This window comes from Chiloscyllium punctatum, chromosome 24, assembly GCF_047496795.1.
Source record: "Chiloscyllium punctatum isolate Juve2018m chromosome 24, sChiPun1.3, whole genome shotgun sequence".
Classification (NCBI taxonomy): Eukaryota; Metazoa; Chordata; class Chondrichthyes; order Orectolobiformes; family Hemiscylliidae; genus Chiloscyllium; species Chiloscyllium punctatum.
Genome location: NC_092762.1, coordinates 59602719 through 59626918, shown reverse-complemented (window position 1 = coordinate 59626918; position 24200 = coordinate 59602719). Strand labels below are relative to the sequence as shown.

The 24200-nt window shown below is 40.8% G+C and overlaps 1 protein-coding gene across 1 annotated transcript in view; it reads right to left on the bottom strand.

Annotated features, from left to right (window-relative positions):
• Positions 1–596: 596 nt before the first annotated feature.
• Positions 597–24200, bottom strand: part of marchf2 (membrane-associated ring finger (C3HC4) 2) — a 60496-nt gene continuing 36892 nt past the window's right edge. The window contains exons 3-5 of the mRNA XM_072593937.1: positions 17604–17799; positions 11424–11633; positions 597–7433 (exon numbers count right to left, since the gene is read on the bottom strand). Of these exons, the coding sequence (XP_072450038.1) occupies positions 7281–7433; positions 11424–11633; positions 17604–17799 (559 nt within the window). The 3' untranslated portion in view covers positions 597–7280. The remainder of the gene's footprint in view (positions 7434–11423; positions 11634–17603; positions 17800–24200) is intronic.

Sequence of the window (24200 nt, the reverse complement as noted above, 5' to 3'; positions counted from 1 at the left end):
TATGGTTCAATAGTTATAACCCCCATAGGTGCTATGTTAGCAATACAAGAGATGATTTAGTGAATGTGCCCCCAGTTCCAACAAACGTCGAACTGGTCTTGGTGGATGGTACCACCAACTATTCTACCAAAATGGGAAAATTTTGTATGTGCGCCAAGGAAGGCAGAGCCAATTACACAGTCAGGGCCAAAACCGCTCCTGCCCTCACCAAACACCACCTACGTGTGCAATTTCCAGTTGTTGTCAAGGAACAATCAGGAGCAGGAGTGTTGGCCAACTCACCTCATTGAGGTACCCTTTGCTTCAACTATTTTTCTGTTGGGATCAAACCTAATTCTGTCTTGTCTATCGGGCCCAGTTTTAATAACTGATGCAGATATAAAAATTAAACTTTGATACACCGTTTCATAAAACAGAAATATTCACAAAAATGGTAAAGTGGTACAGATTAACTTAATTTATTTAATCAAGGTAAGACTTTTGTAAAATTTATTCTTCTATAGCATTTAATGTGTAAAATAATTACAGCATAAAAGTGACTTTGGATATAGTTTATTCAAGATATGAAATTGAATTATGAATACATGTATCATATTTACAAAAATGGAATGAAGACAATTACCCAAAGGCATTATAATAATGGTAATAGCCAGAATATAATGATTGTAAATATGTACACAATTTATAGCAACTACAAACCAGATAGTTAAAACATTATACATTCCAAGAGTAATGACATTAACAATATATGTAACAGTTTACTACTGCTGGGACAGAACCACAAGAACTTACTACACACCTTGAGGTGTCCAAGCCCTCACTTTATTTCCATGCAAAATCCTTTCAGAGAAGAGCTCAATTCAATTGTTGCAAAAACACACTTGAAACCAAACATCTATCATGAAGTAAATGGAAAAAAACACTATTAAATAACCAACTGCATAAGTAAGAGGCTTCTTAAAGGATGTTTTTTAGATTTTTCCAAGAGACCTTCAAAGAGTCAGGAACAAATTCCAAACATTTTTTAAATCCTCTACTGAAATTTTCTCAACAAGAACAAAGCTTCAGCTTTAATTGATACTTAAATACAAAAGTGAGCGGCATTCTGTTCAAGTTATTTTAGAGTGCTATCTTCAAACACTACAGGTTTAGGGAGGTTTTACATAAATCATATCCTCCTATTGCCACAGTATCTTTCCTTATACAATGGAACTTAAAAAAAACTCCACCTAAATCATGAATTTCAGAACTGTTTTTACCATAATAGAAGGTGATGAGCACCATTTTGATATCTGACCACACAAAGGACAGAAGAATTTCAGAATTTCAGAAGATGAAAATTTTCCACGATCAATACTCAGGCTGAGAACTGAGTAGTACACATATAAATCAGTGCATTATTTTGACTGGATTAATAGTACCTAACGTACAAAAAACATTGTGGATGACAGATTCTAGATATGGACTTACTGTTTGTGCAAAAATAAAGAAGGCGCGTAAAGGATATTAAAGTACCGAAAAAATTATCCTCTTAACTTTTCTTCCCTTTGCAATTATATCAATTAGGATGAAAGTTCCTCTACTGCCTTACTTAATTTGCCATTCTATATTTAGCAGAAGAGGCAAAAAAAGACTACATTGTATCAATGACCAGCTAGACCCTGTTCTTGCTCAATATTGTCCAATAGGAATAGCACTAAGGAGTAAAAAAAAACCCACTGATAACTCGCTCTTTGATTCATAGAACACTGACTGCCATTACTGTCATGCCAGCAAAAAATAAAGGGATTAAACCGGAAATTTCTGTTCAATATGGTCCAGTAACCTTGCTTTTTTTTAAAAAAAAGAAATTAATCACAGTTTTATATTATACAAAGAGTAACATCCAAAGATAAATCACTAACCAGAAATAACAGAATTAATTTGAAACAAATAACCGCTTCAGCTAATTTAGGACTAAATACATAGGTCTATTTTCTTGGAAAGGGGTGAGTCCTGAAGCTGGGACCATAAGCGGGTCCTGAGTCTGAACAGATGGGCAGTAATACCACAGTGGCAGTTTCCCTTGAAGAGGCCTCTTAATGAGCTGCTACCTAATCTGCGCTTAATTAAGATAGTGGCCAGGTAATCCACATTGCCAGTCTAAGTCAGACAGTTGGAAATGTAGACGTTTTCACAGTGCCACAGAGAGGTGGCCACTTCTGAGACAGTAAGGAAGGCAATTCAGTCCTACCAGCCTGCTCAATCATCCAATAAGATCATAGCTGATTTGATTGAGGCATGAACTTCCTATTTCAATCTACTCTGGATGACTAACCACTCCCTTTTTACCTCAACTTTACAATTATTCAATGATTATGCCTCCATTATTCAAGGGAAGAGTGCCCCAAAGATTCATGTCCCTCAGAAGAAAAGTCATCCCAATTTCTATTTTAAATGGAAGATCCCTTTTTAAACTGCGTTTTCTTGTCTTTCCAACAAAGGGAAAACCTTCCTGCTTTCTGATATCCTTTCAGCATATACCCTGTCAAATTCCATCGGTATTTTGTGTGTTTCCATAAGATTACCTTTCATTCTTCAAAACTCCAACAGTTCAAGGCCCAAATCTGCCTAACCTTACCTCTCTGTCCAATTAGTTAGATGGCAGTACAGAATAGCTATTGAACTTTTATAATAAAATTTATCAATTATGTCAAAGTCAGCAACTGTGTCATTTTCTTTGGATCCAATTAGTCTAAGACAATCAATGGATTGAAATCATGGTTGTGCACAGTTCAATAGTGTTGCATCTCTATTGGTCCAGCTAGTAAGACTTTTGGGGACAAAAATTCATTTACAAAATACTGACACAAATACCTGTGCACCAATTCATGTCTTAAGTTTTTTAAGATATTCAAAAGAAAGAAATAAAAGTCATTAGCTAAAGATATAGAAAAATGGTTTTAAAATTATGGTTAGTTTCTTTCTCACAATGACTGATAATTAAAACTATCACAGCATGTCTAAATCTAGCAGCTCAACTTTGTGCCATAATTAGGATTAGACCTCAACTGCATTCCTGCACTTTTCAACATGATTTGTTTAACACTGTTGATAGTCATTGGATAAATCAACACCAAACCAGTTCCTTACTCTTTTATATTACGTTTTTGAAATGTTTCATATTGGGTCAATTCCTTGAAGTCTTTATTATCTACAAAATGGGAAATAAAAATCCCCTCCAATCAATCCCTAATAAACCACCTCTTGCTGAAGTAAAGGTTGTGTTCACTCATCATAAATCTCATTCAAACAGCCATGTTTTAACGTGGTGAGCATTGTCAGAAACTATTCAAAGATTACTTAATACAATGAGTCGACCCTCATTCTTTTTACATGTCAAATATCTGCATTGGGGTATATTGGCAGTGGTTAGGAACGTGACTGTGAACTGAATTCACCCCCCCCCCCTTTCTGTTTCAGGATTGATAAATTCTCAGTGTAACAACACTCTTGCTATGTTCCCAACATCAGTGAATCAGAAACCATTTATCATTCTTATCTTAAATTTTGTCAAACCATTTCTTAGGCTTCCAGTAACCACACTTTCAACCAGGCATAAAAATCAGGCCTGCTAATCCACCTTTACATTTCATTTAATATTAGGCAAAACATTTTAATCAATTCTAGTTATCAAATGAAAATTAACCAGTTCATGTTGCAAATGTATTTTACAAAATGATTTTGGCAGGAACTAAATGCAATTTTGAAACCACAATTTCAACAAAATATTTCAAGCAAGTTCAATACTAACCTGCTCATCAAAAAAATGGGCATGTGCCAAGAATTAAAGCCATCCAATCAGGATGTACCATGTTGCTTAAAAAAAAATCATAAGTTTTGCATTTGTAGCATGTATAGGTGTCATTTTAAACATAGATTAAGAAACCTATCAAAGCAAGAAAAAAATTATCAATCAAAACTTATCCAACTGGTATGTTGGAGTTACTTGGGGAAGTAAAAAGGAGTTCAATTAAGAAAATTAAGGCTCAAGGTGGCAGGTTGCAAAGTCAGCAACCACATGAAGCAAACAAAGGAAATGTAAACAAACTCACATACTTCATACAGTACAGTTTTGTATCTGAAACCCACAGGCAGGAACTCATCTCTTATAGGTATTAACAATAATGATGTGTCTGTCACCTAATTTAGTAAGATTTTCTGAGCAGTCAGACATTGGAATACAAGACAAAGCAGTTTTTCAGAAATGGAAATTTCAAAAGCCATTAACAGATTACATTACTGGGATTTCTGAACCTGGCCAAAAAAAAGGTTGCTGTACAGACACAGAAAAACAATTGAACCTCAGTTTAAAGAGGTGAGGATCACAACAGTTCACACAAAGTCAAGGAACATTAGATACTACGCTTTACTAAAATTGAAAAAAAAGCCGTAATTTCAATCAAGTGCTAGAAAATTACATTAAAAGGGACTTAGTTCAAGAAAAACAAAATTTTCCAAAATTCCCTTAATTAAAAAAAAAATCAGTTTGGCTCAGTTGGTTGCACTCTGCACCAAGTCAGATGTTCATGGGTTGAAGCACACCCCCTCCTTCCTCAGTCAAGATTTGAGCACTTAAATTCTGCCTGATACAGAAGCTGGAGTGCTGGCTAAGCAGTACATAGTCAGGTGCTGTTATTTGGATGAGACATTTAATCAGGGCCCTGTTCAAATGAGCAAAAATCATCTCTCAGAACTATTCGAAGAGCAGCAGCAGTTCCACTAGTCTCTTTGTTAACATACCTCCTTCAACCACAACCAAACTTTTTTGAGCATTCATTCATTGCATTGCTTATTCTGGCATCTTATTGAACAAAAATTGTCTGATAATTTACTTTCAAGTTTAATAAATGGCTGCATTACAAAAGTAATCCATTGACTGTGAAGTGCTTTCAAATATCCTGAAAATTTTATAAAGCACGATATTTATTTCCTCTTAGCTAGCAAGCTAGCTAAAACATTGATGTTATGTTTATTAAGCCAATTTTCTTTTGCATCAAATTGATGTGCTTGGAAGCATATACTTATCGATATGTAGAATTTCTAATTAAAAGTTCAAACTGCAGAACAAGACTGTTTACAATCTGCTCATACAAATACTCCATGTAAATTTACATATGATGAAGGCATACTCGCTAGTAATTTACAGTTTGCCAAATAGGATTTTGCATTTGTTTTACTGAAATTCTGTCATTACTTCAACAATTCAGAAATGTAGACAGTCTAACAAAAACAAAATGCATTTCTAACATTCTCTGCACTTTGTTTTAGCTTGAAAGCTTTTCTTTTTATCTCAGTTTTGCTCTTTCTTGTGCAAGTAGTGATAGAATCATGAATGCAAATAGTGTTTAGTTTTCTTTGACAATAAATTACAGAGGATGCAATGTGGCAGTTTTTTCATTTTTTGTGCAGATAATAAGAAAATGGAGCTTCGTGCACTGGAACACATGGCGACTATGTTTACGTGTCAGACTGAATCTCAGTTTAAGAAATATTGAACAATAGAAGTGTAATCATAAATTGATGGATTGCTATAAAATAACTATCCTCAAAAGGAAGAAAAAAAGGTGATGACGAGTGAGAGTTTTCAACTGTATAATCACAATCAGTGCTCATTGCTCTATCACCATCAATTTCAATTTAAAAATCAATGATCAGAAGGAGAAATACTGAAGTAAACAAATTTTTTAAAGATACAGTCTCCCTAAACTTACATTTAAACTTTACATCACATTGGAATTGCACAAAGCCCTTAAATTGTGCACCAAGAATTCTGCAATAAAAACTAAACAAACATTCTGAAAACTATAAAAAAAGGTGGTAAACACATTGAATGAGTTTTAATTATATAAGCCCTCTTTAAACATTTTCACAAACTGTACAGTATTATTTTGATATTTCACTTATCAAATGTTTATGGATGGCATAGAAAGAAAGGCAGGAAACAGAAATCTACTCTACCAGGCTAGAAAGCAAAAAGTCCTTCCATCTACTGCAGTCAGCTAACCTTCAAAAGGGAAAGATAAATTTTGGAAGCGAACACCTCTTCCAAACCCATCATATTTGGAAAACAAATAAAGTTTTGTATAACAGGTTTTAATTCAAGCCAAATTTTGTCAAATTAGTTGCAATGAAAAATAATAAGTGCTTTGAACAACATTTGCCCAGGTGTCTTTTACTTCTCATACAGGTTTTGAAGATTTATGACTTCTATGGTTCCACTTATTCATTTTGATTACTTTTGTTTTCCCTAGCTTTTTCTGAATACATTTTCACAGTTTTAAATATTACAAATTATATCTCAAAGTTGTCATTTAGTGACATTCCCAAGCTCTCTGACTATGCACTGTGGTCACAAGTACAGGAAACTGATTGTAGTGTTGCTAACTATATTGCAAAAATGTGATTTTTAAAAACATGCAGAGTATTTGACAATAAGAGTGTAATTTGTTGAAGTCAGGAGATAATTGCCACTAAAAAAATGTCACAACACCAATATTAGAATGTGATTATATGCCACTTTTGAGACATTAAGTTGTTGTACATCAGTGATGCACAAGACCAGTGCTAGATAATGTACACTGGTCATTGGAGTATTTCCTATCTCATCTTCTAAAGAAATTTAAAAAAGGATACTACTCAGACCTGTAGGTTCACATTTAAACTTGCTGAATTCCAATTATGCTTGCATGTCTGCTTTGCCACTTCTCTATTTAAAAATAATATTCAGCTAAAATAAAATTTGGAGGGTCTCCCAGGCCTTCACATAATTAGTGTTGACCAATTCAATAGCTGAATACTGTGCAATGCCAAGGGTTTACTTTGTGTTCACAGCTGGTTGCTGCCTCTTATAACAAAGAAGGTTCAGATCACACACACATCTCATTCTTTTGTTCTTTGCCCTGTTATTTTGTACAGGATAGCACAAATGATTGTCAAAATTTCAAACTCCATGTTACTATTCCATAAGCTTTAACCTTACAATGGGAGAATAATCACCATCTAATTGTATAATGGAAAGATGATATTTTAATCCCACTGTTCATTAGAATTGCATTTAAATGCTGGCTGCATATTTAGTGGCTCCTGAGAGTGTTGCAAATGAAGTTTCTTTCTTGCATGTATTCCAATAAACAAGTTGCTGTTGTTTTGCTGATGCTGGCTGGAGTTACTTTACACATTTTGAGGACAAATGTGAATTTTGAGAGTTTTCATTTCTCTATTGATATTTACCAATAAATTCACACAATTGTTTCACTGGAATCTTTTCTTATGAGCTTTGATGAGAGGAGAGAATGCTGAGTAGCACTGTTATGGTCTGCAGCCATCAATCGGACCTTTTGGTTGGTCCTTCGCCATTCGGAGTAGAGCTGGCAGTGATAACGGAAGGAAACCTTTGGGCAAAAATCAGCATGTGTTACTTTTACAAGTACTGAACATATCTCTTCAAATTTCATTCTTCCCACTTACTGACTTTCCCCAAGAATCTGAGGATATTCTGGAATTGACTTTGTGTCAGCTTGGAAAACATATCGGTAGGCTGAGATCATTGATAAATATAGCTGTGTCCTCAAGAACAGCAAGCATAAGCAGGAATTTGAGTTTATTTCTTTCTCCCTTTCTTTGCACGGGGACACAGAGGCCAGTTACAGTATCATCAAGACAGATTCGTTGATAATTAGAGAATCTAAACTTGAACAGGGTTTGAACCTTATACTTTAGGCTCAGGAAAATGTCACTATGTGCTAATAAAGTCACAACACAGGGAGTTTGTCCTGTAATAATTCTATAGCTTTAATTTCACTTTGCACCATCGAAATGTGTTATTAAGTGGGAAAACATTCATGACAGACATTTGTCTCAAAACTTGTCATTCTTGGGTTTTGAGATAAAGTTTTAAAACTATGAGGACATGCATCATGTATCCAAAAACTTTGCAACAATAATTTTACATTTACATTACAGAAGGTGGGCAACAACTCCTGAAAATGTAGTGGAAGGTCAGTGTCTCAATTCACGACTCCACACATAGCTTCAGAGTGGCAATTCTACACACAGCGTATGTTGCAAACTACACTGGTGTTGGGAAGCAGCTAACTGGAGCTACCCAATGTTCTACAAGATAATTAGTAAACACCAGTCATTTTGCACCATTTTCACAGTATCCATGTGCCAGTTCTGAAATGATATTGATTGTTATGTATTATAGTTGAATATGTCACGTTAGAACAGTGTTTCTTTAAGAGGTGAGCCATTGGTGAGGTGCTTGGGATTGTTCCGATTTGTTTCAGGTTTTGAGAGTGCATAACTTTGGAAAGAAAGCATCCCTGTTGTATTGCAGCAAATGACAAGTTCATATATTCTTTAATTCTGACAGGAGCATAGTAACTGTCCAGTATAGAATACCAATGAAATGGATAAAGAAATTAAAGCAATTAAATCAATAACCTTAAAATAAAGGATGAGGAAAACAAAATTACGTGCATATTATAAGTCTCATCATTGCAGTAAGATTTGGAGACAGAATATTATCACTTACAGCATTGTATCATGTAGGTTGTTGGAATAAATTTGGAATAAATTTTATATTAAAATACTGCCACTTAAAATTAAATGGCTAAAACAAACAACCAACCAACCAACCAATGATTTGGAGAGGGTGCAGAAGAGATTTACCAGGATGCTGTCTGGATTAAGGAGAGCTGCAATTAAGATGGATTAAGCTGTAAGGAGAGGCTAGAAAACTTGGGCTGTTCTCTCTGGGGTGGCAAAGGATGAGGGGAGACTTGATAGAAGTCTATAAAACTAGGAGATGCATAGACAGGGTTGACAGAATCTTTTTCTCCAGAGTTCAAATGTCTAATACTAGAGGGTGTGCACTTAAGGTGAGAGGGGAAAAGCTTGAAGGAGATTTGAGGGGCAAGTGTTTTTTTTTTTACACAGTGTGGTAGGAGTCTGGAACACATTGCTATGAGTGGTGTTGGATAGAGACATGATAGGGGTGTTTAAAGGAATTTCAGATAAGCTCAAGGATTGGAGGGATGTGGACCAAGGGCAGGCAGAAGGGATTCATTTAATTTGACATCATGTTTGGCACAACATCAAGGGCTGAAGTGCCCGTTCCTGTGCTGGACTGTTCTAAGTTCTAATACTGGATAAGCAGCAATTTCCTGCAACTAGATACTAGGCAGACCAAAGTCACTGTCTTTAGTCCTTAACACAAACCTATACAACAATTCCATCTGCCTAGGAATCGCCCAGGCTCAACCAGCATGTTTACAACATTGGTGTCATACTTAACTCCAGCATGCGTTTCTGATTATATATCTATACTAATAGATCATCTGTTTTAACTTGTACTCCTGCCTTACCTCATGTGTCCTTCAAACCATAATCCATGCTTTATTCCAATATATCTCTGGCCAGTCTCCTTACTTTCTACTCTCAGTAAATTTGAGGTCATCCAAAACTCTGCGATCAATGTGCTAAGTTATGACAAAACTCATTCACCCATCAGGTCTGTGCGTGGTGACCAACTAGGCTCCCAATTAAGCAATGTCTCAATTTTAAAACGCTCATCACATCGTCAAATCCCTCAAGGCTTTGCCTCTCCTCACCTGTGTAACCTCTTCCAGCCCAACCTCCCTCTGACATGTCAGCTTTCTTCCAATTCTGGCATTTTGGGTAACACCGATTTTAAATGTTCTACCAAAGTACTCTTGGTGGCCATACCTTCAACAGCCAAGGCCCCAAATTCTGAATTCCCACCCTAAATTTCTCTTTTGTCAGAAAGAACCTGCAAACTCTCTGTTTGAATAAGATTTTGGTCATTGGTCCAAACATCTGCTTAAGCTATCTTATGCCCACAAAGTTCATCTGCCCGGAAATCTAGATCCATTACATCTCTGCCGCTCATAGCACATATGAAGAGCTCCATCAACTATGTAACAATGCATTTTGAAGTAAACGGCTTAATTAGGCAACACTGCTATTATTATTTAGAACTCTGAGGAAAACTTGCCCATAATCCAACCTGCAGCAACTTCAAAAGAACAAATTTCCACAAAACCATACAGACAAAAATAAACTTAACCTTTTTTTTATTCATTATGAGATGCCAGCATTTATCACCCATCACAAATTGCATCGAGGGCAGTTATGAGTCAACCACATTGCTGTGGTTCTGAAGTCACATACATACCAGAAAGATGAGGATGGCAGTTTCCTTCCCTAAAGGACCTCTTCCATTATGTTTGAAGGTATTGGCCCAGATGGTCTTTTTGTTTAAATAAGTAAACATATTGAAAATAGGGCTGACTCATTTCTTTAAATTTTTGGTGAAACTTGGACCAATGCTACCTGGTTGTCTCCGATGCCTGCCCTTCATTGAGTGATTGATTTATTCATTGAAAAAACTACTGAGGCCATAATGAGTTTATATTGGAGTGTATAACTCTGTTTATCTGTTACATCAGCCAGAGTAAAATGTTCATGGCGTACATATCAATTTAAAGGATGCTAAGTTTTTATAAAACATAAAATCAAATTTGTGGAGACTACAGAAACTTTATGGACTGAAACATGGTTTTGCAATTTTTTGCTTACTTAATGAAGGACAACACAATTCTCTAAGTATTTCAAAGACTTATTTCTGATCTAACCCATCAATATTTAAGATATTAGTTAATTAAAAAGGCAAAATCTATGAATTGAATTGGAATTTATCCAAATGAATATAGTTAATCCCACCTTCATAATGAGTGATAAAAAGAGGAAAGCATTGTTTCAGAGTGAAATTATTTTAGGTGTAAAGTTTAGTAATTCATGTTTATTAAACTTATAAAATCTACAATTGGAATGTTGGTGACTTGATTACTATTGTTTACCATCAATTCACAAAGTGACATTAATACATAGTTATCATTGCGAGATGAGAAAGGAAGAACCTGCTAGAATGTTTAATCTGTTTAAATAAACAAAATTACAATGGAATGACTCAGTGATGCTTAATCTCATATTTTTCTTAATGCCTTAATGGGTAGCATGGTGGCTGCTGCCTCACAGTGCCAGGAACCTGGGTTTGATTCCAGCCTTGAGCAACTGCCTGTGTGGAATTTGCACAGTCTCCTCATGCCTGCGTGGGTTTCCTCCGGGTGCTGTGGTTTCCTCCCACAATCCAAAAGGTGTGCAAGTTAGGTGAATTGGCCACGGTAAATTGTCCATAATGTTCAGAGATGTGTAGGTTAGGTGCATTAGTCAGAGGTAAATGTTGAGTAATGGGGAGGGGAATGGGTCTGAGTGGGTTACTCTTTGGAGGGTCAGTGTGGACTTGTTGGGCCAAATTGCCTGTTTCCATACTGTAGGGATTCTATGATTCTACTCACCAGTGTCCACAGGACATAGATGGTGAAAAGTGCAACAGTGAGTGCAATGAGTCCAACTGCCTCCAGGCGGCTGTTGAATTGTAGATGATCCTGTGCTCCTCGCAAACAAAGCCAGCCAGAGATTGCTGCTAATGGCGTGATGAAAAGAAAGCAAATCATGTCACAAAATAACGTCCTCTTCTCATTCCTGGGACCTGGATCTCTGAGCCACTGAAAGACAGGACAGTTGCATTATCTATCTAAATACAAGTACTTCAAAAGAAAGATACAGCAGAATTAACTTGTTGTGTCTTGATGAATACCATAAGGAAATGGTCACATTTGTAATGCCAGGAAAGTAGAGACAAATTCTAGTGTGCAATGCAACAAAACTATATACTTGTTCTTTATAAACTAATCTGTGATTTTTCTTTACAGGTAGTGTGTTGTGGAAACCTTCCCCAAACTGCACTACAAGGTTGGATGATTGTAGTCTGATTGCTACTATAGTCTCTTTTAAACTTGGCACCAATTCCAATGGACTAAATGCATTCAAAGCCCAATAACTTAGACTTGCTTTTTGAGAAGGATAATAATTCAAACATGACAGCATGCCACCCAGTACGAGAGACAACAAATTGAGTGTTTTTCTTTTCTCTCAGCTAAATAGAAGGTACAATATAAATTTGAAGTGCTGCTATAGTATTTTTTTTAAAAAATCTACCAATCATGTCAAGTAGTATCATAGACTACTTCAGGGCACAAAACATTCCCCTATTGTCCCTCCATTTCTTAGATCTCAGATGTCCGATTTTTAAAATTTAAAGTGAAACATATCAACAGCATTCACTACTCCTTCTCCATATAATTGTTCCTGAAATTACATGGTCTTCAACTAGAAACGTCACAGTTCATAGTTTCATAGTAATAGAAACAGGAGTAGGCCATTTGGCCTGAACAGAATACTCTGCCATTCATTAAAATCCTGGCTGATCTATCCATCATCTCAGCTCTGCCTACCTATATTATCCCCATAATCCTCAATTCCCCTGCTATAGAAAAACCATTCAACTCTGGTGTCTTGAATATATTTCTTGAAGCTGCCTCTACTGCTTCTTTGGGCAGAGAATTCCATAGATTCACTATTGTCTGGGAAAAGCAGTTCCTTCTCATCTCTGCCCGAAAACCATTCCCCCTAATGTTAAGGCCATGTCCCTAAGTCCTAGTCTCACCCACCAGCAGGAACAACTTGCCTGCCTCTATCTTACCGATCCATTTCATAATTTTGTATTTTTCTGTGAGATTCCCTCTCATTCTTCTAAATTCTAGTGAGTACGGTCACAGGCAGCTCAACCTCTCCTCATAGGGTAAACCCCTCATCCCCAGAATCATCCTGGTGAACCTCCTTTTCCAAAGCCAGTTTATCCTTCCTCAAGTAAGGAGACCAGAACTGTGCACAATACTCCAGGTGTGGCCTCGCCAACACCTTGTACAATTGCAACAGAACCTCCTGCTCTTAAATTCAATCCCTCTAGCAATGAAAGCTAATATTCCAATTGCCTTCCTGATTTACTATTGTACCTGCAAATCAACTCTTAGTGATTCACTAAGCATTCCCAACTCCCTCTGCACAATAGCATGCTTCAATCTTTCACCATTTAAATAATACTCTGACCTACTATTTTTACTTCCAAAGTGGATAACCTCACACTTACCAGCATCGTATTCCATCTGCCAGACTCTTGCCTGCCCCACTCACAACCTATCTAAATCTCCCTGCAGACCCTCCACATCCTCTGTACAGTTTGTCTTTCCATTCAATTCAGTTTCATCAGCAAACTTGGATACGTTACACTCGGTTTCCTCTTCCAAATGGATTATATATATCACGAACAATCGAGAGTGACCCCTGTGGCATCCCGTTCACCACTGATCTCCAACCATATCGGCACCTTATCGAACACCTTCTGGATGTCCAAGTATACAATATCTACCTGTCCCCCTCCATCCACTGCGCTTACTATATCCTCAAAGAACTCCAGTAAGTTTGTCAAACATAACCTTCCCTTCCTGAATCCATGAAGAGTCTGCCTGATGGAACCCTTTCCATCCAGATGTCTCACTATTTCTTCATTAATGATAGCCTCCAGCATTTTCCCAACTGCAGATGTTAAGCTAACTGGCCTATAGTTACCTTTTTTAAACAGCAGTGTGATATTCGCTGTCTTCCAGTCTGCTGGGACCTGCTCGGAGTCCAGTGAATTTTGGTGAATTACCACTAACACATCTACTATAACTTCCACCATTTCTTTCAGCACTCTGGGATGCATTCCATCAGGACCAGGGGACTTACCTACCCTCAGACCCTCAAGTTGCTTAACACTACCCCTTTAGTGATAACAACTAAATTGAGGTCCTCACCTCCCATTGCATCCTTAACATCATGCTTTAGCATGTTAGTCACATCTTCCACTGTGAAGACTGAAACAAAATAGTTATTCAAGACCTTGGATGTTTCAGCCTTACCCAGTACTAATTCCCCTTTCTCATCCTGTGAAGGAACTATGTCCACTTTAGCCCCCTTTTTTGTTTTATATATTTATAAAAACTTTTCCTATCTGTTTTTATATTCTGTGCTAGCTTGTATTCAATTTCTTTATTGCTTGCTTTGTGGTTCTTTGTGCTTTTTAAAGTTTTCCCAATCTTCCTGTTTCCCACTACTCTTGGCTACTTTGTAAGCCTGAACTTTTAATTGATGCCTTCCTTTAATTCTTGGTTATCCAAGGCTGGCTCTTCCTATCCTTGCTATCTGCGCTTTTGACAGGAATATACTTTCCTTGAACACTGTGAAAAACCTCTTTGAACGTCCTCCACTGTTCCACCATATAACTTGTGCTTCTGGTCGAATGTAGCCAACTCCTTCCTCATCTCATTATAGTCTCCCTTGTTTAAGCGTAGCACCCTGGTTTTAGCTAATACTATTTCATCCTCCATTTGTATCCAATATTAAGATCATACCATGATCACACTTCATAAGAGGATCCTTAACTACGAGATCATTAATTTTATCTGTGTCATTACACAGGACCAGATCGAAGATTGTGCGCTTCCTTGTAGGTTCGGTAGCATGCCGTTAAAAAAGTTATTATGGATGAGTTCAATGAACCCCTCTTAAAGACTGCTTCTACCGACTTGATTCAGCCAATCAATGCGCATGTTAAGCTCCCCCACAACTACTGCTGTTCCACTCTTACACGCATCAGATATTTCTTGATTGATCACTTTGCCACTGTACAATTACTACTGGGTGGCCTATAGACTACTCCCACCAATGACTTCTTCCCCTTACTATTCTTGAGCCCATGCAAATGGATTCAACATTTTGCTCCTTAGATCCTACACAGTGTCTCCTTAATCTCATCCTTAATTAAGAGCATGACCCCACCTCCCTTACCTTCCTGCCTATCCTTCCTAATTACCTTGGATATTTAATTCCCAGTCAACACCACCCTGCAATCATGTTTCTATAATGGCAATGAAATCATACCCCTTTGTACTGATTTGCACAACAAGTTCATTGACTTTGTTTCAAATACTATGGATATTCAGATAAAGTGCCCTTATACTCATTGTCCCTTTAGAATCTAGCAATCTCCCTGTCTTTTGCATATAGAGTCAGAGAGTCATAGAGATGTACAGCATGGAATTATTCTGTTGCCCAATTTCACTTTGCTCTTTCCTAACTTTTGCTCTGGTTTCTGCACTACATCCTTTTGCCTTTCTGCCTGGACTCCCATGCTCTAGTCAGTTTAGCCTAACCTTCCTCAGTCTTTCTGCTCGTTGTATCTACCTTTACACTCAGCTGCTGCATCTTCCGACCTGATGATCTGGTTCCCACACCCCTGCCAACTTAGTTTAAAGTTTTCCCAAAAGCTTTACAAACCTGTCCACAAGGATATTGTTCCCCACCCCATCGAGTTCAGGTGTAACCCATCCCTTTTATACCAGTCATACCTTCCCCAAAAAAGAAGCAAATGATCCACAAATCTGAAACCCTGCCCCCTGGACCAACTCTACAGCTATGCATTTGTCTGCAATACCTTCCTCTTCTTGCCCTCACTCGCAGCACAGAGATTACTACCCTTGAGGTCCTTGTTTTTAAACTTCCTTCCTAACTCCCTAAATTCACTTTTCATAACCTCATCCCTTTTCCTAGCTATGTCATTAGTACTGATGTGTACCATGACTTCTGGCTGCTCACGCTCCCTTTTAAGAATGTCGTAGACTCGATCTGAGACATCCCTGACCCTGGCACCCCGGAGGCAACATACTGTCGAGGAATCTCGTTCTCATTCACAGAATCTCCTGTCTGTTCCCCTAACTAATGAATCCCCTATCACTAGCACTCCCCTCTTGTCTCCCCTTCCCTTCTGAGCTACAAGGCCAGACGTAGTACTAGAGGCCTGGCCGCTGTGGCTTTCCCCTGGTAGGTCATTTCTCCCCAGCAGTCTCCAAAATGCTACACTTGTTATAGAGGGGAATGGCACAGTGGATCTCCGCATTGACTGCCTATTCCCTTTCCCTCTTCTGACAGTAACCCAGCAACCTTCATCTTGTAACCTAGCAACCTTCATCTTGTAACCTAGGTGTGATTACTTTCCTGTAACTCCTCAGCCTCCAAATGATCTGGCATTCATCCAGCTCCAGCTCCCTAATGTGGTCTGTGAGGAGCTGAAGCTGGATGCACTTCTTGCAAGTAAAGTCACCACAAACACTGATAGTGACCCTGACTTCCCACATCCTGCAAGAACTGTAGCCTCTATCCTCACTGCTCTAAAATAGAGGTGAAAAAAAATCTTACCAGAGCCTCACTGTTGTCCCCTCTCACCAAAATCTTCCAACACGAAGCCATGACACTTTTCCTGACACAGCATTACCCCTCAGCATGACTGCTCTTAAGATGAAAATCTTTCCTGTCCTCTTCAAAATACCTTTTTTGTTTGGTTAGAGGATTTGGGGCGGGTGAGCGGGGACACTAAATGTAGTGGGTTTCAGGCTTAACCACTCCCTGATACCAGTCCATCTGCGATGTTCAGACCAATCATGATGACTGCAGTGCCATCTCACAGAATGCCTCTCAGTGACGTCATTTCCAACGTATTCATTATCTCAGTGATTTCAAATTTTTTGGCTCCCAATTACCAGAGTCTTTCTTTGTTAACAAGTTTTAATTTCCTTCTCCTTTACAGCATCCTTCCCTAACATTGCAGCCTTCCCTTTCTGAAGACATTTTCTCAGCCTGTATTTCCTTCTTCATTCCTCTCGCAGTCCTCTGCCCTCACCCTTTGCAGGTTCCAGCTCCTACACAACTCATCCTGCAGCCTCTTCTCATCCCAACCCTCTGGTAGCCTCTTCCTGTTTCCACCAAACATCTTGCAGTGCTTTCCTGCTTCTCAACCATTTTGCAGCTTCTTCCTGTTCCCCCAAGCTATCTTGCAAGTGCTTCCTGCTTCCTCCAACCATTTTGCAGCCTTTTCCTGCTGCCCTCTCCTCTTGCCTGACACCCCAATAAACCTTGCAGTTGTCTCCACTCCTCTGGCAGACACACCTCTGCTGCCCCATTGCACCTGGCAAATGGCTCTCCACTGCACAAAAGACCCCCACCCCTCAAATCATGATAAAAGTTGATGCTAACTCCCCAATAACTCCCTCCCTTTACCATTTTTCCAACTGTTTGTTGTAATTTCAATCACAGGCTGTTTCTCCCCCATGTTTATTGCTGGAACCTATCAGTAGTAAACATGTGAAAGACAACCAGCCTATGCATGCAGATACAGCCAATCTTGTTCATGCTACCTATTGGGGCCACTTAACTCTGATTGGTTGCCTCCAATTGAAAATTGCCTTGCATTTTGGTGACTTTCAAAGGCAAATTTGCTCACTTTCCTCATGCATTTGGAGTCAAGCTGTACTTTGCTCTTTTTCTTCCTTCTCTACTCCACCAAGTTTAATTACATCATCATTATAAAATCCTGCATTTACACATCTGGTCAAGTAGTGGAAAAAGTATTACGTAAAATATTGCTCAGCTGAAACTGGAGAACTTTTGTTTTATTTAGCCTTTACAGTTTGAAAAAAATTAATAAAATATTGCTATTTATGATAACTTAATATTGCTTACAATAATTTTACTAACCCTACCTCTCTCAAAGGTCTAGGCCTTCGCTCCACTACAAACTCAGTGTGACAAAGTTCGCAGTAGCTGGTGTTGGAAGATGAAAGCCATCGCTCCAGGCAAGTTTTGTGAACTGTCCCAAGTGTTCCAGTGCAATCACAAGGTGAAAGCAAGCCTTCCATGTTGCTGCCCTCATGACATATTCGGCAAATCGGCCCATCACTGGAAATGAAACGTGTATACATAATTTACCATACAAAATGCATTTAGTAAAGTACCCTACTGCATGTTATAAGCTGATAGTGCAGGAAGCAAAGGAATCAAAAAAATTGATTAGGTATCCCACAGCAGTGAGACAGACTGACCAATATCATAAGCAGAATGTACAATAAAAGTGGAAATACCACTGAGCTGTAACCTAATCTTGGCATTTGATGAGCTTTATTAACTGTCTGAAATTCACACTCCTTCATTTTCAACCATTAAATATGGCTTTTGATTCCCTTTTGCACTATGACATGTTACTTATGCCAAGGAAAATCAAAACTTTTATAATAATCTCTCAGATATATAGGGCTCTTTATAATGTTTACCTGAAATTACATAGAATTAAAATACATTTTATATTTTATTAATTATTAAGGAATTCAGATTTATTCATCTGGTGAATCTGGAAGACAATGGAAAGGTTGAATTACTACTCTACAGTATTCAAATTCAAGAAAAACAAATAAAAGACCTGACATAATTCTGAAGTGAAGGGGGGAAAAGAAAATCAAAGTCTGCCTGTCTAGTGCTTGGTACTTCTCACTATCCAGTTACCCAGAAAACACTGAGCAAGAATATGATGTAAGTAGCTAATACTCACAGAGGTCCCCCCAACAACCCACCCTCCCATCTTGGCACCTTCCCTGCCACCGCAGGAGTTGCAAAACCTGCGCCCACACCTCCTCCCTCACCTCCATCCAAGGCCCCAAAGGAGACTTCCACATCCAAAGTTTCACCTGCACATCCACCAATGTCATTAATTGTATCCATTGCTTCCCAAGCGGTCTCCTCTACATTGGGGAGATTGGACGCCTCCTTGCAGAGCACTTCAGGGAATATCTCCGGGTCATCCGCACCAATCAACCACACCACCTCCTGGCCCAACATTTCAACTCCCCCTCCCACTCTGCCGAGGTCATGCAGGTCCTGGGCCTCCTCCACCGCCGCTCCCTCACCACCCGACGCCTGGAGAAAAAACGCCTCATCCTCTGCCTCGGAACACTTCAACCCCAGGGCATCAACATGGACTTCACCAGTTTCCCCATTTCCCCTTCCCCACCTTACCCGAGTTCCAACCTTCCAGCTCAGCACTGTCCCCATGACCTGTCCTACCTGCCAATCTCCCTGCCCACCTATCCACTCCACCCTCCCCTCTGACCTATCACCTCCATCCCCACCCCCATTCACCTATTGTACTCTTTGCTACCTTCTACCCAGCCCCACTTCCACACCCCCCATCCCCTCCACCCCGCCCAGCCCCACTTCCACCCCCCCAACCCCTCACCCGCCCAGCACTTATCTCTCCACCCTGGAGGCTCCCTGCCTCCATTCCTGACGAAGGGTTTTTGCCCGAAACGTTGATTTTCCTGCTCCTTGGATGCTGCCTGACCTGCTGTGCTTTTCTAGCACCATTCTAATCTAAACCCATCCTGTATCATCTCAACTTACCAGAAATATCTCCAGAGTTTTAATTCTGTAATAAGTTTAGCTTTGATTTTTCATTTCTCTCAAATTTTAATTAAGTTTATTTATGAATTTAAAAAATAAATTGTTTTTGCGACTCACATGGTTGTACTCTCATCTAATCAAAGAATTAAGGATACAGAAAACCATTCCTTGAGATAGGGAAACTGCTATGTCACATCCTATTTAAGAAAGGAGAGAGAGAGCACAGCTAGGGAATTAAAGAACACTTACCTAAACATCTGTTGTAGGAAAACTACTAAGCTTATAATTAAGGATAGGATGACTGAATACCCAGAGAACAAAAAAAAATCAGCTGATCAGACCAAGCCAGCATGGATGTGTAAACATCAAGTCACATCTGACAAACATTATTTTTTTTGAAGAGGTGATGAAAGTAAAGTAGCAGATGTTAAAGTAGTGGATGTTATTCACATGAACATACATAATTGATAAGTCACTCATAAAAGACCATTCGCTAAAGCTGAAGCTTATAGACTTGAAATCATATTACTAAATTGATCAGCAAATAGGTGGACAGGAAGGGGACAGAGAGGGGAAATAATGCACAGGATTACAAGATGTTACCATGCAGCGTCCTGCAAAAATGGAAGTTAAGGCCTCACTTTCACTGTATTCCTATATTAACAAATATATAAAGCTACATATCTAAATCTGCTGTGACAAAAGGTAAGTGGCATCATAAATAGTGTATAAATTAAAGTATAATAATATGGACGTTAACACGTTCAATGAATGGGTAAAACTGTTACAAAGGAATTTCAAAGGAGGCAAATGTGCAGTCATCTATTTGACATTTTCAAAAGATAAACAGATTACTTTACAAATGGTGAAAAGCAAGGAGTAGCTAAGATCCAAGATGTTAAAAGAGAAGGGATAAGGTGTAAAAACAGGCAACAGCATGCAAAAGCCTAATCCCCAGTGCACGAGACAGCCAGTAAGACTGCACAGGATCACACAAGAGCACAATGACTGAAAAGTCTAAGACCATGATTGAACAGTCAAAAAATTAGAGCTACGCCTTTCGGGAATTAAATTAGAAATCCCTTCTTTACACAAGGTGTGAAAGCTTAGAACTCTTTTCCACAAAAGGCAATTTATGCCAAATCAATCTTTAATTTTGAATCTGACACTAGATTTTAGTTAATCAAAGCAATTAAAAATACTATGCCCAGTTTTGTCTCCTTAAGATGTAATTGCATTTGAAACAGTTCAGAGAAGGACCACTTCATTGCCTGGATTAAGGGATTAGGTAAAAACAATCAATGACTGCAGATGCTGGAAACCAGAGTTTAGATTAGAGTGGTGCTGGAAAAGCACAGCAGTTCAGGCAGCATCCGAGGAGCAGTAAAATCGACGTTTCAGGCAAAAGCCCTTCATCAGGAATAAAGGCAGTGAGCCTGAAGCTTGGAGAGATAAGCTAGAGGAGTGGGGGGGGGGGGGGGGGGGGGGGTGATGTGGGGAGAAAGTAGCACAGAGTACAATAAGGCAAAAACAATGACTGCAGATGCTGGAAACCAGATTCTGGATTAGTGGTGCTGGAAGAGCACCTGATGAAGGGCTTTTGCCCGAAACGTCGATTTCGAAGCTCCTTGGATGCTGCCTGAACTGCTGTGCTCTTCCAGCACCACTAATCCAGAACATAGAGTACAATAGGTGAGTGGGGGAGGGGATGAAGGAGGGTGGAGTGGATAGGTGGAAAGGAAGGATTTGATTACATTAAATTACATTACAGTGTGGAAACAGGCCCTTCGGCTCAACAAGTCCACACCGACCCACCAAATCGCAACCCACCCATACCCCTACATTTACCCCTTACCTAACACTACAGGCAATTTAGCGTGGCCAATTCACCTGACCTGCACATCTTTGGACTGTGGGAGGAAACCGGAGCACCCAGAGGAAACCCACGCAACACGGGGAGAACGTGCAAACTCCACACAGTCAGTCGCCTGAGGCGGGAATTGAACACAGGTATCTGGCACTGTGAGGCAGCAGTGCTAACTGCTGTGCCACCGTGCCGCCCACAAGGTAGGCAGGTAAGACAAGTCATGGGGACAGTGCTGAGCTGGAAGTTTGGAGCTGGGCTGAGGTGGGGGAAGGGGAAAATGAGGAAACTGGTGAAGTCCACATTGATGACCTGGGGTTGAAGTGTTCCAAGGCGGAAGATGAAGTGTTCTTCCTCCAGGCGTCGGGTGGTGAGGGAGCGGCGGTGAAGGAGACCCAGGACCTCCATGTCCTTGACAGAGTGGGAAGGGGAGTTGAAATGTTGGTCCACAGGGCGGTGTGGTTGATTGGTGCGGGTGTCCCAGAGATGTTCCCTAAAGCGCTCTGCTAGGAGACGTCCAGTCTCCCCAATGTAGAGGAGACCGCATTGGGAGCAACGGATACAATAAATGATATTGGTGGATGTGCAGGTAAAACTTTGATGGATGTGGAAGGCTCCTTTAGGGCCTTGGATGGAGGTGAGGGAGGAGGTGTGTGCGCAGGTTTTGCAATTCCTGTAGTGGCAGGGGAAGGTGCCAGGATGGGAGGGTGGGTTGTTGGGGGGTGTGGACCCGACCAGGTAGTCACAAAGGGAATGGTCTTTGCGGAAGGCGGAAAGGGAAATATATCCCTGGTGGTGGGGTCCGTTTGAAGGTGGCGGAAATGTCGGCGGATGATTTGGTTTATGCGAAGATATGTAGGATAGAAGGTGAGCACCAGGGGGGTTCTGTCCATGTTACGGTTGGAGGGGTGGGGTCTGAGGGCGGAGGTGCGGGATGTGGATGAGATGTGTTGGAGGACATCTTTAACCATGTGGGAAGGGATATTGCGGTCTCTAAAGAAGGAGGCCATCTGGTGTGTTCTGTGGTGGAACTGGTCCTCCTGGGAGCAGATACGGCGGAGGCAGAGGAATTGGGAATAGGGGATGGCATTTTTGCAGGAGGTAGGGTGAGAAGAGGTGTAATCCAGGTAGCTGTGGGAGTCGGTGAGTTGGTAAAAAATGTTGGTGTCAAGTTGGTCATCATTAACGGAGATGGAGAGGTCCAGGAAGGGGAGGGAGGTGTCAGAGATGGTCCAGGTAAATTTAAGGTCAGGGTGGAATGTGTTGGTGAAACTGATGAATTGCTCAACCTCCATGTGGGAGCACGAGGTGGCGCCAATGCAGTCATCAATGTAGCAGAGGAAGAGGTGCCGGTGTAATTACGGAAGATGGACTGTTCTACGTAGCCAAAGAGACAGGCATAGCTGGGGCCCATACGGGTGCCCATGGCTACCCCTTTGGTCTGGAGGAAGTGGGAGGATTCAAAGGAGAAATTGTTAAGGGTGAGGACCAGTTCGGCCAAATGAATGAGAGTGTCGGTGGAAGGGTACTGTTGGGGACTTTGGGAGAGGAAGAAACGGAGGGCTTGGAGGCCCTGGTCATGGCGGATGGAGGTGTAGAGGGACTGGATATCCATGGTGAAGATGAGGCGTTGGGGGCTGGGGAAACGGAAGTCTTGGAGAAGGTGGAGGGCGTGGGTGGTTTCTCGAACATATGTGGGGAGTTCCTGGACTAGAGGGGATAGGACAGTGTCGAGGTAGGTAGAAATGAGTTCAGTGGGGCAGGAGCATGCTGAGACAATGGGTCAGCCAGGGTGGTCAGGCTTGTGGATCTTGGGAAGGAGGTAGAACCGGGCAGTGCAGGATTCCTGGACTATGAGGTTGGAAACTGTGGGTGGGAGATCTCCTGAGGTGATGAGATTCTGTATGGTCTGGGAGATGATGGTTTGGTGATGGAGGGTGGGGTCATGGTCGAGGAGGCGGTAGGAAGACGTGTCCTCGAATTGGCATCTGGCTTCAGCGGTGTAGAGGTCAGTGCGCCAGACTACCACTGCGCCCCCTTTATCTGCTGGCTTGATAGTGAGGTCGGAATTGGAGCAGAGGGATTGAAGAACTGCACATTGTGAGGGTGAGAGGTTGGAGTGGGGGAGGGGGGTAGACAGGTTGAGGCAGTTAATGTCCTGGCGGCAGTTGGAAATGAAGAGGTCGAGGGCAGGTAATAGGCCAGTGTGGGGTGTCCAGGTGAATGCAGTGTGTTGGAGGTGGGTGAAGGGGTGCTCGGAACGTGGGCGGGAGTCCTGATTGTGAAAGTAAGCGCGGAGGCAGCGGAAGATATATTCGACGTCACGGCGTGTATTAAATTCGTTGATGCTTGGGTGGAGGGGAATGAAGGTGGGTTCTTTGCTGAGGACTGATCATTCGTCCTCAGTGAGGGGGAGGTCTGGAGGGATGGTGAAAACCCGGCAGGGCTGGGAGCTGGGATCTGGTGTGGGTGTGGAACTGGGAGTGGGGGCGGAGCCTGTAACTGGAGTGGGTGTGGTGGTGGGGGTAATGGGGGTGGAGTCATGAGCAGGGGTGGTGTTCCCCTCAGGGTTCTGGGGCGCGGGGATGGTGACTGTGAGATCTGTGGGAGGCGTGTCAGCAGAACGCAGGTGAGTGGCGTTGGTGGGGGAGGAAGTTTTAGCAGACACGGCAGTAGGGGGTGCGGAAGTCACTGAGTGTGTGACATCAGCGATGATGTGAGTGGCAGAAGTGATGTCACGTGTGGTGCATGAGAATTGAGGGGCGGAAGTGGCTGTGGAAGTGGCCATGATGGGGGCGGATTAAGAGATTATCATTGAGCAAAGTTTGGACCAGTTGGGTTGGTATCCACTGAAGTTTGGAAGAATTAGAGGTTATCTGATTGAGACATACAAGATCTTGAGAGGACTTGACATGGTGAATGCCAGAGGGACCAGGTCTATGGTCAGGATACCAGATGATGAAACTTAACTCAGCTTTGAAAATAAGTTAGTGGGTGGATTTTTTTACCCATTGACCTCACTTCATGTGAAGGGTCTATATGT